The 14,660-nt window shown below is 37.1% G+C and overlaps 2 protein-coding genes across 3 annotated transcripts in view; both read left to right on the forward strand.

The window, feature by feature from the left end:
* LOC119074503 (putative ferric-chelate reductase 1 homolog) overlaps positions 1-2,768 on the forward strand; it is a 45,118-nt gene extending 42,350 nt beyond the window's left edge. For both annotated transcript variants that reach the window (XM_037180658.1, XM_037180660.1), the window contains exons 11-12: positions 421-534; positions 927-2,768. In XM_037180658.1, the coding sequence (XP_037036553.1) occupies positions 421-534; positions 927-1,064 (252 nt within the window). In that variant the 3' untranslated portion in view covers positions 1,065-2,768. The remainder of the gene's footprint in view (positions 1-420; positions 535-926) is intronic.
* A 4,395-nt stretch (positions 2,769-7,163) lies between these two features.
* Positions 7,164-10,772, forward strand: LOC119074504 (putative ferric-chelate reductase 1 homolog). Its single transcript, XM_037180661.1, has 6 exons — positions 7,164-7,447; positions 8,439-8,496; positions 8,565-8,805; positions 10,119-10,231; positions 10,406-10,477; positions 10,543-10,772. Exons 1-6 carry the CDS (start codon positions 7,293-7,295, stop codon positions 10,672-10,674), a joined length of 771 nt encoding a protein of 256 aa, XP_037036556.1. The 5' UTR covers positions 7,164-7,292; the 3' UTR covers positions 10,675-10,772.
* The last annotated feature ends 3,888 nt before the right edge of the window (positions 10,773-14,660 follow it).

Raw genomic sequence — 14,660 nt, forward strand, 5'->3', positions numbered from 1 at the left:
TTTTATTTTATGATGGAATAAGTTCGCAAAAAATGCTTAAATGATTAAAGTAAAGTAATCTCCCCGACGGTGTGCTGATCCAGAGCGCATATATATTCTTCAGTATTTAACTAAGATCACGAGACATTGCCGTGTTTCGTTTAGCGGCGATAAAATTGTAAATATATCGAAAAGCCATAAACTGTTACTCAACTGATAACCATACACTCGTGGTGGTCATTGTATCTCTAACATACGTAAAATCTAAAATCTCTTCTCTCGTCACACACATAATACCATACCATATACCCACGGTATATCGGGGCTATGTAATATAAAATATTAATGTTCCAATTTCCGATACTAAAACCCGTGTACATATGACGTGAACAGATTGTCCGAAAATCCCCTTATTATGATTAGATATTTTTATGTATACAGATTGCTGGATGCGTCAGCGACCAAAGCAGTGCACGACGTGTGAATTCCTTCCCGATGACGGATGTATCGCCACGGAACAGCGTCAAAGATCAACAGCGAAAAGTGGACGCACCGGTAAGTTGGCATTTAATGGTCATTTGTTTACAAAGCGGAGAAAATAGGAAGTTCCAACCAGAGCGAAAGTTCGAGATGGAATTTCCTTTTCCTCTCCGAAGTGAACACTTAATTTTTGATCGGTGAGTGGCGTGAATAACAATTTATATCCGCGAATTAAACACATCAGTTTCAAAATCAAAACGAGGTGACAGTTACAAAGAGAAAACATTCTTGTTCACCCCAAGCAAGAGGTGAGAAAATGAAAGTTTTCTCTCCCGAACTGTCATCGGAGATAGCGTCAAAAACGCCATCTTCTCACCGCATACTAGTTGAGAAAATAAGTTTATTCACGCCGCACGAACGAAAAGTTTATTTCAATTTGGTTGACTCAATGAATTTGTTGTTTGCAGTATGCTGGTCTGAGGAAGGGACTTCTTGCAATTTATCTGATAATTCTTTCACTGTTTGTGATTGCGTCGGTGGTGATTGCTGTGCTGGCCCCTATTGGCGATACAGTCCGATCGCTACAATCGGATATGCAGAATTGAACGCTTTAGTCAGTATTACTCACATGCAACTCATAATTTATTTACTCAGACTATTTTTTAAAATTAAATTTAAAACAAAACGAAAAAAAAATCCGACAATTTTCTACCATCGGGCAACTGGTTCTAATATGACGGGTTCTTTTTCGCACAAAATCTGTGATTTTGTGCTAAGAAAACAGATTCCATTTTGCATCATGTTGTTGACCATTTCTCTCGCAATTTTCGGGGCTTTAAAATTTCACTTTACGTGCGACACAGAAATGTAGCCACAGTATTACCTTTAAGAATGTTCGCCCCTCTGACATCTTATGTCTAGGTGAACTTAATGAGATAATGAGTTATCCAAGTCTCTAAAAGTTACAGTGACAACAGTGCGACATATCAGGACGTAAGTGAGTAAAGGGCTTAACAAATGACCCTCATTCACAATATTCTCACAAATGAAAGCAATTAGGTACTGGGTTTCAGATTTTTATTTTGACAAGTGTAGTGTTTACATCTCGAGCCGCCGGCGAGGGCTGCAATCACACAATTGAAATAGATAGTTATCTACACACCATTACGTAGTATATTTTAATCGTGAAGCGAATTCGTCAATCAAAATTTAAATTCAGCAGAATTGTCAGAGTGGCGAAGCAAATTTGTCCTCCAGCTGAGTCATACAATGACTTTGTAGCAAAGTCTTGCTTATATGATTTATATGATTTGGAAATGCGTTTTTCCCGCTATTTTTCCAAAATTCTTTTGTCGCATTAGTTCGAAAAAGTACTTATCAATCAAAAGACGAAAAAGTGAAAATTTTATAGCTTCATTGCGAATGATTAAGACAGCACTATGTTCTGTAACAACAGGGTAATACACCTTCGAAGGCACACGTGACGCCCAAATTAGAACACTTCACATAATAGTAGATCACATTGGATACCGCGAAAAACCAACTTGTCGAAAAACACTTACTCAAGGAAGTTGCTCTGAAAGACACAAGTGACTTTGCGAGTATGACAAGTATTAATGAATTACGTAGCAGCATCCAATGTATTCTAACCAATGCGAAAGTTGAATGTATCAAAGAAAATCACGTAAAATGAACGGAAATTTTTCCTTGTCTAATGAATCACTTTCGCAGGGGTAAATTGCTAATGTAATTGTCAACTTTCGCAAGGAGCGGGCAATAATAAAATTTTCCATTTAAAGTTGTTGATGTGCCACTAAGGTCTGATCAAGTCAGAAGTGTCCTAACCGGTTGTTTTAGAACCTAGATACAACAAATATCGTAAATTAACGACACGCACCCCATTCGTCCATTTTATGTTAACTTTGGCGCAGAGTAAAATATAATGAAATTATTTAATTAAATTTTGTATATTTTGCTCCGAATGCTCCTCTCTTTTGTATGTAAATTTTATATTTTATTAGCATTGTAAGTGTCTGTATTTATCAATATAAAATAAAATTTGTAAATTAATGTCCATTTGTGCTATATTTTATCCAACAAAAATTAATTTTTTTTTATACTTTAAAATCACTTTAAAACTTTATTTTTAAAATTATAATCGAAATATGAAACAACGATCCATTCATGTTGGATATACACCAATTAATCTGTTGAATTGAAATCACATTTTCATTTAAATTGAAAATTCATTCAATCTACAATTTCCCGCTAAACGTTTTTTCGTTTAGCCAATTTGATGTCAATTAATTCTTTAAAAAAATGTTTGTAATCACATTTCTGACCCAACTAACGGAATATACATCTACTATCTACCCATCTCTCTATTTGGTTGTTTTAAAACAAAATGTGTACATTAAATAGATTTAAATTTTATAATAGTGTTACCTTTGATATAATAAAAACCATGGAGAATTTTTGAAACAGAAAGCATTTTTCTCTTCCTGCATAATATGCAGTGCATATCACACAAATTCATTCATGAATTTATTATAACGGTGTTAATAACATGGTGTTACGCATTTTACTTTACTAGGGATGTAAAATGGCGTATCCCTCCCTTGGGGAAAATTCATTACATCGCTCGTAAAGAAATACATATTGTGCACGTGTATCCAAATGTTTATTTTGTCGAGTTGGTGATTGTGATCCTAGGCTGTAGGCGCGGAACATAATCCAACTCGTCAAAATAAACATTAAACATGAGATTAATTCCTTGGGCGACAGAAAGATCATTGTTGCAAAAGTAGAGGAAAGGCTTAAAATCAGCTATTATTCACATTTGGCTAACCAGTTCATCTTCATTCCGATTGCTACGGAGACGTCAGGGGTTATAGGAAAATTGGGTCCGGATCGATAATCAAAAATAAAAAAAAATCGGAAGTAAAATCACTGATGCTTTTAATGACAAACGTGCGACATCATTTTTCATCCAACGCATTAGCATCGCCATTCACAAAGGAAACGTGGCATCGATCACAATTCCACCATCGAAAGATTTGAAGGAGTGTTTTATCTTTAAGCATAATACGAAATATCAAATTATTTTCCTCGTATAGTCATCTACTATTACATTATTATACCAACAATGTCATGCACAAATTGTCTATTGTATGTTATAGCACTACTTGTAAAATTTCTATATATTCCTGGTTAAAATCCATTTAATCCCTCGTTTCCATAAATAATTTACCGCGTTGTGGTTTACTTGAAAATTTGTCTCAGTTTGGTTCTAGGTTTTATGCACTTGTATGTACTCAACAAGGAAAATTAATGCAGTAGTCATGGAACAGGAACTGTAGGTGTCCACGAATGCTGCAGAGGATGTCTTGGGCGATTTGGATAGATCTTTTTTTTCTTTCATATGCATTTATTCGAAGTAACAAGAAGAAAATAGATAAAAATATTCCGTAAAGCTATTGTCTGCCTCGGACATACCAATAAATTTCAGCGAAAAATTCCTCTTCGTTCAATTCTTTGATGTTTTCCCTGAACATAGATAGAGCTGGGCATGTTAATAGATGATCTGATGTTTGTTCTGACGTGTTACACTGCGGGCATGTTTCTGAACGCTTGACACCTATTCTGGTAAGATGTTTGTAGAGTAGATCATGGCCAGTTAATTTTCTGAAATTCGCCACGTATGTTTTTCGATCTGTTGATAGATAGATAGATCTTGATAAAGAGTCCGGGTGCCAAGCTTATATCTCCTCAATTTTTGGGAAAGGAGGAGTATCGACCGCATTATTTCAGTTTTTGACCCTTTTCGAACAGCTGTCCACTAGAGCGTATCGAATTTTGAGAATTTTAAGGGTCGCGATAGCCTGTGTGCGGAAAACGTAGATCATTGAAAACTAAGTCCAGGTATATGGTTGATGGATCCGAAGGTGCCCGGGAAGAAGTCCCACCGGACGACTTTAACTTTCAAATGGTCATAGCTCGGAAAGTTGAGAGTATTTCTGAAAATAATGTTCTAGCAGGATGTAGAGCGTTAAAAACTCTACAAAACTGCCAAAGAAACCGATGGTCCAAAAGGTGTGTCTGTCGAGGTTTTCTAACATCGAAAGTTCGACATTTTGGTTTTTGACTTTTATTTCCTGAGAGACAAATTATTAAGTTTAGCTTTTGGCATGAGGTTGTAGAGGAGATCGAGTACTACCAGTACACTAGGCATTGTCCCGGTCGGCGATCCATCCGAAACCACTTTTTCAACATTTTTGAATGGACTTTTTAAGTGTACCCACGTCGCCCACGAAGCCATTGCAGACAATGTAACTGGTGTTGCTGAGTCGAGGTAACCTTGACCAGTAAGTGCACATAATATTCCATAACAGTAGCTGAACTCTTTTACAAAATATTTAAGAATTCGGTGTAGCACATTTTGTACTACAAAATCTGAGAAAGTGAAATTTGTGAGAAAAACAACAACTAATCGTTTTAATTAGTTATTTGACCCACGAACAGTAGTAAGAAGTCGATTTCGTTGCAAATACACATTTTTCGATATTTTTACAAAAGGTTGAACTTCGTGGTATACCGTGTCAATATATGGTGCTACATCGAGATCCCAAATATTTTGTAAAAGAGTTTAGCTACTGTTATGGAATATTATGTACACTTACTGGCCAAGGTTACCTCGACTCAGCAACACCGGTTACAGTGTCTGCACTGGCTTCGTGGGAGACGTGGGTACACTTAAAAAGTTCATTCATTAATGTTGAAAAAGTGGTTTCGGATGGATCGCCGACCGGGACAATGCCTAGTGTACTGGTAGTACTCGACCTCTTCTACAACCTCATGCCAAAAGCTAAACTTAATAATTTGTCTCTCAGGAAATAAAATTATTAATAAAATTGTTGTATTGCTTGGTCAGTAATTCAACATTGACAAAGTGTTGTATTGCTTTGACTTGACCAAAATTGTTGAAAAAATTTCTTTTATTCAACGAAGAGCGAACGAAACGTGTTACCGTTTACGATTCGTGACGAAACGTTTTACCGTTTACAATCAATAAAAGTCAAAAACGAAAATGTCGAACTTTCGATGTTAGAAAACCTCGACAGACACACCCTTAGGACCATCGGTTTCTTTGGCAGTTTTGTAGAGTTTTTAACGCTCTACATCCTGGTACAACATTGTTTTCAGAAATACTCTCAACTTTCCGAGTTATGACCATTTGAAAGTTAAAGTCATCCGGGGGACTTCTTCCCGGGCACCTTCGGATCCATCAACCATATCAAAAATTCGATACGCCCTACTGTCCACTCATACAACCACGATATTTATAGCTGCTTACACGATTTTATCGTTACGTAGATCGTGCTTATGACCGTTTGACCCGTATAAAGACGCATATTGTGTGTGTTTGTGTGAGTAGTCCAGCTAGTAGAACAGCTGAAGTAGAATTAGATACAAATTTGGTTGACTTTAAGTAAAGAAAATTAAATTTCCTACAACTAGAAAGTTTTTCTAACTTTTTGGACGACATAGGGTGGTCCAAGAACGTGGTCAAAGTGAAGAAATATTTTAAAGCCTCTAATTCTACACTGCGTTTATCATTTTTCAGATAAAAACAATGGTTTTAGATTTGACAATATTCTACAACATTGTTGTCCGGAAAATACTCTATACATGAGGCTGTTTCGAATACAATACAAGTAACAGGATGGTCATTAACTTGATAGAGAATTAATAATTAAGCACGAATCGCAGTGCGGCTCCGTTTTTCATCCGTTTTCGCTCATTTGAGAGAGAAAGAGAGAGAGAGAGAATTGTTCAGGAAACGGACGCTTTACTATGGATTTGTCATGAGTAACAGGGTATTCAAAAAAAACGATTTCACTAAGAAAACCAGAGAGATAATAATTATGGCGGCTCAGAAGGCGCTTCGAGAGATAGAGCTAACGGCATACCTCGTTGCTCTAACTTCTAACTGACAGATGAAATATTTCAAACATAAATTGACTTCATTACTCTACCATATGAAACCTACTGTCAATCACAGATCCGATTCTATCTGGCCTGTTATCTCGCTTGTCATTTCTCTGTAGAAAGCCAATAAACAAACCACTGACATTTTCCATTTTAAACATAAAAAACCTCAAAAACACTGAAAATGTGCAGTGACTGGTTTTAGAATGGTAGTCGCTGTATGTTGGATTCTGTAAATCGATCATTCTTCTTCATTTTTAAAGAGTAGAATTTCATCACGTAGTCGATAAGGACAGACATTCAGAGGTTCGTTATCCACAAAGAAGATCGCTCTTTAAAAAAATCGTAGAAAAATTCGATGATTGATGTGGGATTTGTTGGACGGTAAGTTTATGGATAAGTCAAAGGCAAATTTGATTGATTAAATTTATCGATAATGACTAGACTAGATCGTGCCTTAGCTTAGGCAAGAAACTTTGATGACCGACTACTTTTAATCGATTCTCACCTCTATTATATACCAGGTTTAGCTTTCATGATTCACACCAAAATTACAATTCAATTTTGTGGTCTATCTCGCAGAGCTGCGATTGGTTTTGACTTCTCCGACTGTTGTTTGAACTCCTCCATTCCTTTATCTGATAAGAATGAAGTCGCTTTCGATTTAATCAGAAGAGATATGGTAGACAAAGACAACTGATTAACACCGATAAAATCCATTTCTGTAGTTGACACCGTCGTTTCAGTATAAACAACAAAGTAAATAAAAGTTGAACATCATTCTGAAATGCGTTTCTTCGTCTCAGTAAAATAATTTGATGTAAAAAGTTGTAAAAGTTCTTAAAATGACTGTTATCAATGATTGTGATGGTGCAAGCGATGCCTGTAAAAATGCTAACTCTGACGATATTTTGGATGAAAAGATATTGGTGAGAATTCATGGCAGCATGATGATTGTAGCGTGGATCGGATTTGCATCAGTTGGAATCATCATATCACGGTAAATGAAACACTTCCTAAAAGTGAACATATTCTGTTCTGACTAACATAGACGTCTTTACAAATGAGTTGCCAGTTTGAAAAGTGCCAGAACAGAATTTAAATAAGGCAACATTCCTCCAGGAGTTCGACAAAGCGTCTCACATAAATTAAGTTTTGATTGTTGGCAAAATTCCACTGCCACTTTTGATGTTCCACATAAAATAAGCGGTCAAATGACTGTTACAACTTCTGTTCTAGTGCATGGTTTGCAGAGCGTTGAAGTGAGTCATTGATGACACTTCGTAATATCAAAAGATTTTGATTTCACACGAAAAATGAGATTTTCCTTAATCGATAAGTGAAACGAGATTATGAAAAGAGGGCTAAATTTGTAATGATGGTGTTAGTGTTGTCAGCACAATTTGAATTTGTGCTTTATATACAGACAACGCACTTCACGCATGACTGCTATGCTAAATAGGGTACTGAAATTTAACAGTGTGTCACAGAGCTGTAACACACTGTGAGAAACCATTTCCTATAAAATGGTACTCTATTTGACAGCTGTCAGTGGATACAGAATGAAATGCGTTTAAAAGGGCTCAACCTCAAGGTACAACGCTTAAGTATAGTTTCCACTCAAAAAGAGCACTCCGTTTAGCCTCCGTCTTCATGACAGTTGTAAAATAGAACAAAATAACTGTCACGCAAACGGAGTGGAAATTGAATTTATTTCAATTTTTTACTCTGTTTACGTGACAGTTCCTTTGTTCTATTTTACAACTGTCATGAAGACGGAGGCTACTTTACAGTCACAAAATTCATGACATTTTCAAACTTTCTTCATACCCGAAGAACTTTCTCGAGCCAGTGTGGCCTACAGATCCTGTATACTATTTGTCCAGTTACATACCGTAATTGTACTTTCTTTTAACTCCACCTTCCTTTTGCATTCCTTTTGCGAGTTATTTATCTTAGAAGCTCAAGTCAGAACATGCTTACCGTTTCAGATACTTCAAAACAACATGGGTTAAACACAAAGTATTTGGAAGCGACCTTTGGTTTTTTGTAAGATTATTTTCATATTACATCTTAAAACGTACAATAATTGACAAGCACTCAACTTTCTATGGCAGTTGCATCGTATGCTAATGATAATAACTTGGTGCCTAACGATAATTAGTTTCGCTGTGATATTCATAGACTTAGACGGCTGGGCAAACCCTTATCCGCATGAAATATTTGGAATTATCGCAACTGTAATCTGTTTCCTTCAACCGATTATAGCAATGTTTCGACCGAATGTCAGCTCACCCAAGCGAAAATACTTCAACTTAACGCACATATTCTGTGGATTTCTCGCTTACGGATTGGCAAGTATGTTAAGCATAATCCCTAGGCTGTGTTAGTATCAACGATAAATGCGATGTGGGGCTTCAGGAGCCGTTTATGAATTATGTAACGACCTTTCAAGACCCACTATACCACATGCATTACGTAATTTCTGAGCGGCACCTCACCATTGATTGTAACTATCCTTTTTGGAAGTTAATGACTCAACTCACTAGCTACCTTAACAACGTGTCGACTTACTATACGACTGCTATTACTATCTTCTGATATTCAGAGCAGGGCCGAACTGGCCACCAGGCGCTCTTGTGATATGCATGAAAAAGCGCTCGAAGTGAAGAAAGGGCGCTACAAAGCCTTATCAACCGGAGACAGGCATGAGCGCCGACGGAGAAACCTCGGCGGCGGCTAGCCGAAAAAAATTTCTCGGCGGCGGCGAAAAAATCGGCTTGAGCCGGCTTAAAACGGCTCGGCTGGAGGTTCCTTTTAACTTTTTTTCAAAATAAAAACGTTTAGGTAAATTCATGGAAAATGAACTAGTAAGCATGAAAATGAAATTGTACGGAAAGCGAAAATGTAGGTAGATAAGGTTGTTCAAAGTGCAAGTGGAACTGGTCTTGTTACAAGCAAGTCTCTAAGTCTAAGGTTCACTAACACGTCAAGTTTTATTGCCTCAAAACTTGAACTAAATGGAAAATCATGCTCCGGTACACTCATTTAACTCATTAAGAAAATGGTTTTCGAGAAGAAATCGAAAGCTCACGAAAATCAAGTAAAAATTGAAAAGAAAAAAAATCGAGAAAATTCGCAAAGATCGATAAAGTTTTCTCAAATTTGTGAATTAACTGATTGTGCGCCTTCGGCTCGTTCCGCAAAGGTCATACTTGCTAAAACAACAAACTTAGAAGCGAGGACGTAATATACCATTCTGGAAAATTCATGAAAATTCATGAAAAATCAAGAAAATTTTCAAAATTTTCTTAATTTTGAAAAAAATTCAAAATGTACTTGAGCTGCTTAGGATCAACCGGAATCTCGGTTTTCAAAATTATTTCACCCATTCACCTTTCGAAATCTTTATTTCATTTTCCAGCCGTTTCAAGCCGGCTTGAGCCGTGTTTTTGGCACCGGCTCGGCTGCGGCGCGGCTTGCTCAAAAATGGCCGGCGGCGGCTTGATCGGCGGCTTATTTTCGGCGGCGCTCATGCCTGACCGGAGATAATACAACAAATTCAATAAAATTACAAAAGACGCACTTGTGATTTTCCAAGTCGCCACATATGTCCAGTCTGGGCCTGATTGGCAGCCAGTGTAACCCTTCTACTTTCTCATTTTCTCCAGTTATTGCCATGTTTTTTGCTGTACCATTACATGATTCCGGACTTCCCTCCTGGATTAATTGGGTGATGACAGCCTTTTTGGTGTTCCATCTACTATCACACGTTTTTTTCACGGTATATATATCTGAGCAACGCACTGTCTAGCACCGAATTTTTTTTTAAAAGTAGTCAACAGGTGTGTGTTTTGCCTTCTGATTGAGTGATGTCAAAGTCAGCTTCGGTGCTTGACAGTGCGTTGATCTGAGTAAAAATTTTCGAAAACATTGTTTCTGTACAACGAAATTCTAGATGTTAAACTACAAATCGGATGCAATTATGCTAGCTAGTGGTGCCGAACATAGCTCATTACACGATGATCCGGTAAGGTTTGATGAAAAAGATCCTTTTTCATGGGGAAGCTAATAATTTTATTTTCAAAATCTTAGATGTCTACGCATCGAAAAATCGGTCTCTATGCGTACATTATCATAAACGTACTGTTTATTGTTACATTAGTCACTGTTGTTGGAATGGGAATGGAATTCGGAAATGGAAATTCAAGCGGTGAGAATGACTAGACTTCCTTCGATTTGAAAAAAGAAAAACTGTGCTCCTGTGTTAACAAATTATTTTATTTACACATTTCTACATTACATTATGCAATAAATAGACTAAGTTAAAGATGTGTCTTTGTTCCTCACATTTTTTTATCACGAAAGCTGTTAAAGCTATGTCAACTGACTATCCGCACAAGGGAGAAAATAAAAATCTTGATTCAATTTGGCTTATTTCCAGTCTTAAGTACTTGAAGTCAAAAAAGACAGATCTTTCCAAAAATCAGGTTGAAGGTAGACTGCGGAACCCAAGCAATAACTTTTGATATGTTGTTGAAGAAGTTTTGGAAATCCCTTTTATGATACTATCATTATGACAGTAGGAGTTAGGCAAAGCACCTAGCAGGGTAATAGAAACAAGGCATCAGAACAGTCGGAGCGTTTGCTGCGACTTAGCCCCGTACAACCCGTAATCCTATTTCGTCCGCAACCATAATACGTCCGTAGCCCTAATAAGCCCGGAACCCTAATACGTCTACAACCCTCTAATGCGTCTGTTACCAAAATGCAAGTCAAGTTGGGCATTGTCAAATTTACTGAAACTGTTCATTTTTAAAATTGCGCATAGCGCAATTACGAAAGCCCGTACGAAGTGCCTCTCAAATAAAACCAACAATTTACGATATTATTTTAGAAACCCAAAATTTTTTGCCAACTTTCCATTGGGTATTCAATTACCTCTCAAATGAAACAAAAACTATCAAAATCGGTTGAGATTCACTCGATTTATGTGCAAAAAACACTTAGGGCCGAGTAGCGGCCTTAGTCCAAGGGCCCAAATTTGAAACTTTTTTCGCCACGTTCTTTGCGGTATTCAATTACCTTCCATAAAAAACTAAATCTAGCAAAATCGGATGAGATTTACTCGATTTATGTGCAAAAAACACTTAGGGCCGAGTAACGACCTTTGAGCCCTCCCAAGAAGCCCACGTTGCATCTTACCCAAAAACAATGTTCAGCAACTTTGTTCTACTCGTCAATACCTTTCATTTGATATATCACAAGCAGCTATTGCGTGCGTATTTCGGTAGATATCGTCGAAAGACTGAAAAACACCTATAGGGCCCTAGCTCTGGAGGGGCCGACCCTACCATGCCCATTTTCGAACTTGACCTTACTTTTGTCGATACCAATCGGGAAAAAAAATAATTTTGAAAAAAGGTTGTGATTTACTCAAGCTAGGGGTCACGGACGGACGGACGGACGGACATTTTTAGCCCCGTACGAAGTACTGGGGGCTTATAAGATTAATATGCCGTTTGTAACATGTTGAATTGGAAGCAGACAGTAAGGGCAAAGCATTTGGTTATGTTCATAGATGACGAATCCGCAATAAAAAAAATGTCCGTCTGTCCGTCTGTCCGTGACCCCTCTAGCTTGAGTAAATCACAACCTTTTTTCAAAATTCTTTTTTCCCCCGATTGGTATCGACAAAAGTAAGGTCAAGTTCGAAAATGGGCATGGTAGGGTCGGGACTTCCAGAGCTAGGGCCCAATAGGTGTTTTTCAGTCTTTCGACGATATCTACCGAAATACGCACGCAATAGCTGCTTGTGATATATCAAATGAAAGGTATTGACGAGTAGAACAAAGTTGCTGAACATCGTTTTTGGGTAAGATGCAACGTGGGCTTGTTGGGAGGGCTCAAAGGTCGTTACTCGGCCCTAAGTGTTTTTTGCACATAAATCGAGTAAATCTCATCCGATTTTGCTAGTTTTAGTTTTTTATGGAAGGTAATTGAATATCGAAAAGAACGTGACGAAAAAAGTTTCAAATTAGGGCCCTTGGACTAAGGCCGCAACTCGGCCTTAAGTGTTTTTTGCACATAAATCGAGTAAATCTCATCCGATTTTGCTAGTTTTTGTTTCATTTGAGAGATAATTGAATGCCGAATAGAATGATGGCAAAAAAAGTTTCAAATTTGGGCCCTTGCACTAAGGCCGCTACTCGGCCCTAAGTGCTCTTTGCACATAAATCGAGTAAATCTCAACCGATTTTGCTAGTTTTTGTTTCATTTTGCTTCATTGAATACCCAATGGAAAGTTGGCAAAAAATTTTGGGTTTCTAAAATAATGTCGTAAATTGTTGGTTTTATTTGAGAGGTACTTCGTACGGGCTTTCGTAATTGCGCAATTTTAAAAATGAACAGTTTCAGTAAATTTGACAATGCCCAACTTGACTTGCATTTTGGTAACAGACGCATTAGAGGGTTGTAGACGTATTAGGGTTCCGGGCTTATTAGGGCTACGGACGTAGTATGGTTGCGGACGAAATAGGATTACGGGTTGTACGGGGCTAAGTCGCAGCAAACGCCTTGTTTTTCTTAATGTCATTGCAGAATGACCATTAAGGCTGCTAATGGTATTATTGGTATCAAAATACTACTCTATTTGACGTGTAAAAACCTCTATTACCCTGCTAGGTGCTTTGAGTTTGGGGTTAATTTGTGATTTGCGGTTTTCGTGTTTTCGCGGTTAAATTTTTTTTATTGCAGATTCAAGAATTGCAGAATTATAAATTAGTAGATGTTCGTGAATTTTTTATTAAGTGAAACATACTAGACATCAAAATCTGAAGTGAAAGCATTTTTGCCTATGTGGGCTTGAACTAGCAACTCGTTTATCCTCTGGCCTATCCCACTCGACCAACGAGACGAGCAAAAATGAAGTCATTTCAGATGTATATGTGCCACATTTAACGTTAACCACTAATGCCAACAATATTCACGCCTTTACTAGCTCACAGGCTCGCATGAATATTGTGTGCCACACATCAGTAACCACACTGTTCTATCCATTATCCAATACATTACGTTCTCCATTCGTATTTACACTTCGGCATCAGTTCGATGTCATCGTATTGTGCAAATTTACGACAATAGTCAACTAAGGCCATTGTTTTTGGAGAAATGACAATAACCAAAGTACCAGGTGCTTTGCAATAACTTAACTGAACAAATGCGAGAATTATGAGTTCCGGTGAACTCTGGTGTAGAACAAATTTTAATTGTAGATTCGATTTGTGATGTGTTCTCTTATACGAAAATTTATGAATTTAATGAAGTGCAAGATTGCATAGCCTTAAGCATAGTTTAAGTATCAGATGTATCAGAAGTATCAGATGTATCAGAAGTATCAGAAGTATCAGATGTATCAGAAGTATCAGATTTACTGTTTATATCGTGATGCATATATCATTACATCATATACCGCTTGCGAAGTTTTGAGAATATAAACCAGAAAATATCAACAAAAAAAAAATCATCGCACAAATGGTTTGTTTTTTTGTTAAAATATTTCTTTGGACTTTGGAGGTATGTTCAATTATGATCCGGAAAAGGAAAATTAAAAAAGTTTCATTATACAAGAGCGCGTACAGAAATTCTATTTTTTCCTCGCCCAGTGAACGTGCCGAGTTAATGAAAGTGAATTTTGACAACTGCCGTTGAAATATAATCAAAATTTAATTAATTGTTTTTCACTATTTACACACAATGTCATCTCTCAAAAATAATTATTTTTCATCAATACGAAACTCGAAAATCTTTTTACATAACTATAGTTTTACTAAAGTTGAGTTTTCGTGTGAAATTTTTTGATCCGAGGCGAAGCCGAGGTCAATAAACACACGAAAACGAGACTTTTCATCTTTTTATCCCGAGCTATGTCATGGATTTTACATGATAAGGGCGTCGAGTGTAGCGTTTGAAACATGAAAAGTACGGCTTTCGACGCATGTAGCATGTAATATATACTACACACTTGTCACGAAGAGGTCGAGGCTTGCCGAGACTGATAGTGACAAGTGTGTACTCTATTTTATCACATAAGCGAAAACGAGACAACAATTGTCAGAAATAGTTGCAAGGGCAATTGGAGGAGTGATTTCACTGTCGAATAAGTCACTCAATAAAATAATCAAAGTATTCCATTAAATTAAAATTGGTCGAGT

Source organism: Bradysia coprophila, unplaced genomic scaffold (assembly GCF_014529535.1).
Source record: "Bradysia coprophila strain Holo2 unplaced genomic scaffold, BU_Bcop_v1 contig_151, whole genome shotgun sequence".
In the NCBI taxonomy this organism is placed as follows: Eukaryota; Metazoa; Arthropoda; class Insecta; order Diptera; family Sciaridae; genus Bradysia; species Bradysia coprophila.

Bases quoted from the DNA above. Each gene is read 5' to 3' on its own strand.
- LOC119074504 (XM_037180661.1), top strand. From the start codon at position 7,293: ATGACTGTTATCAATGATTGTGATGGTGCAAGCGATGCCTGTAAAAAT. The intron at 8,806-10,118 runs GTATGTTAAGCA...CATTTTCTCCAG, and splicing joins TCTCGCTTACGGATTGGCAA to TTATTGCCATGTTTTTTGCT. The intron at 10,478-10,542 runs GTAAGGTTTGAT...TCAAAATCTTAG, and splicing joins GCTCATTACACGATGATCCG to ATGTCTACGCATCGAAAAAT.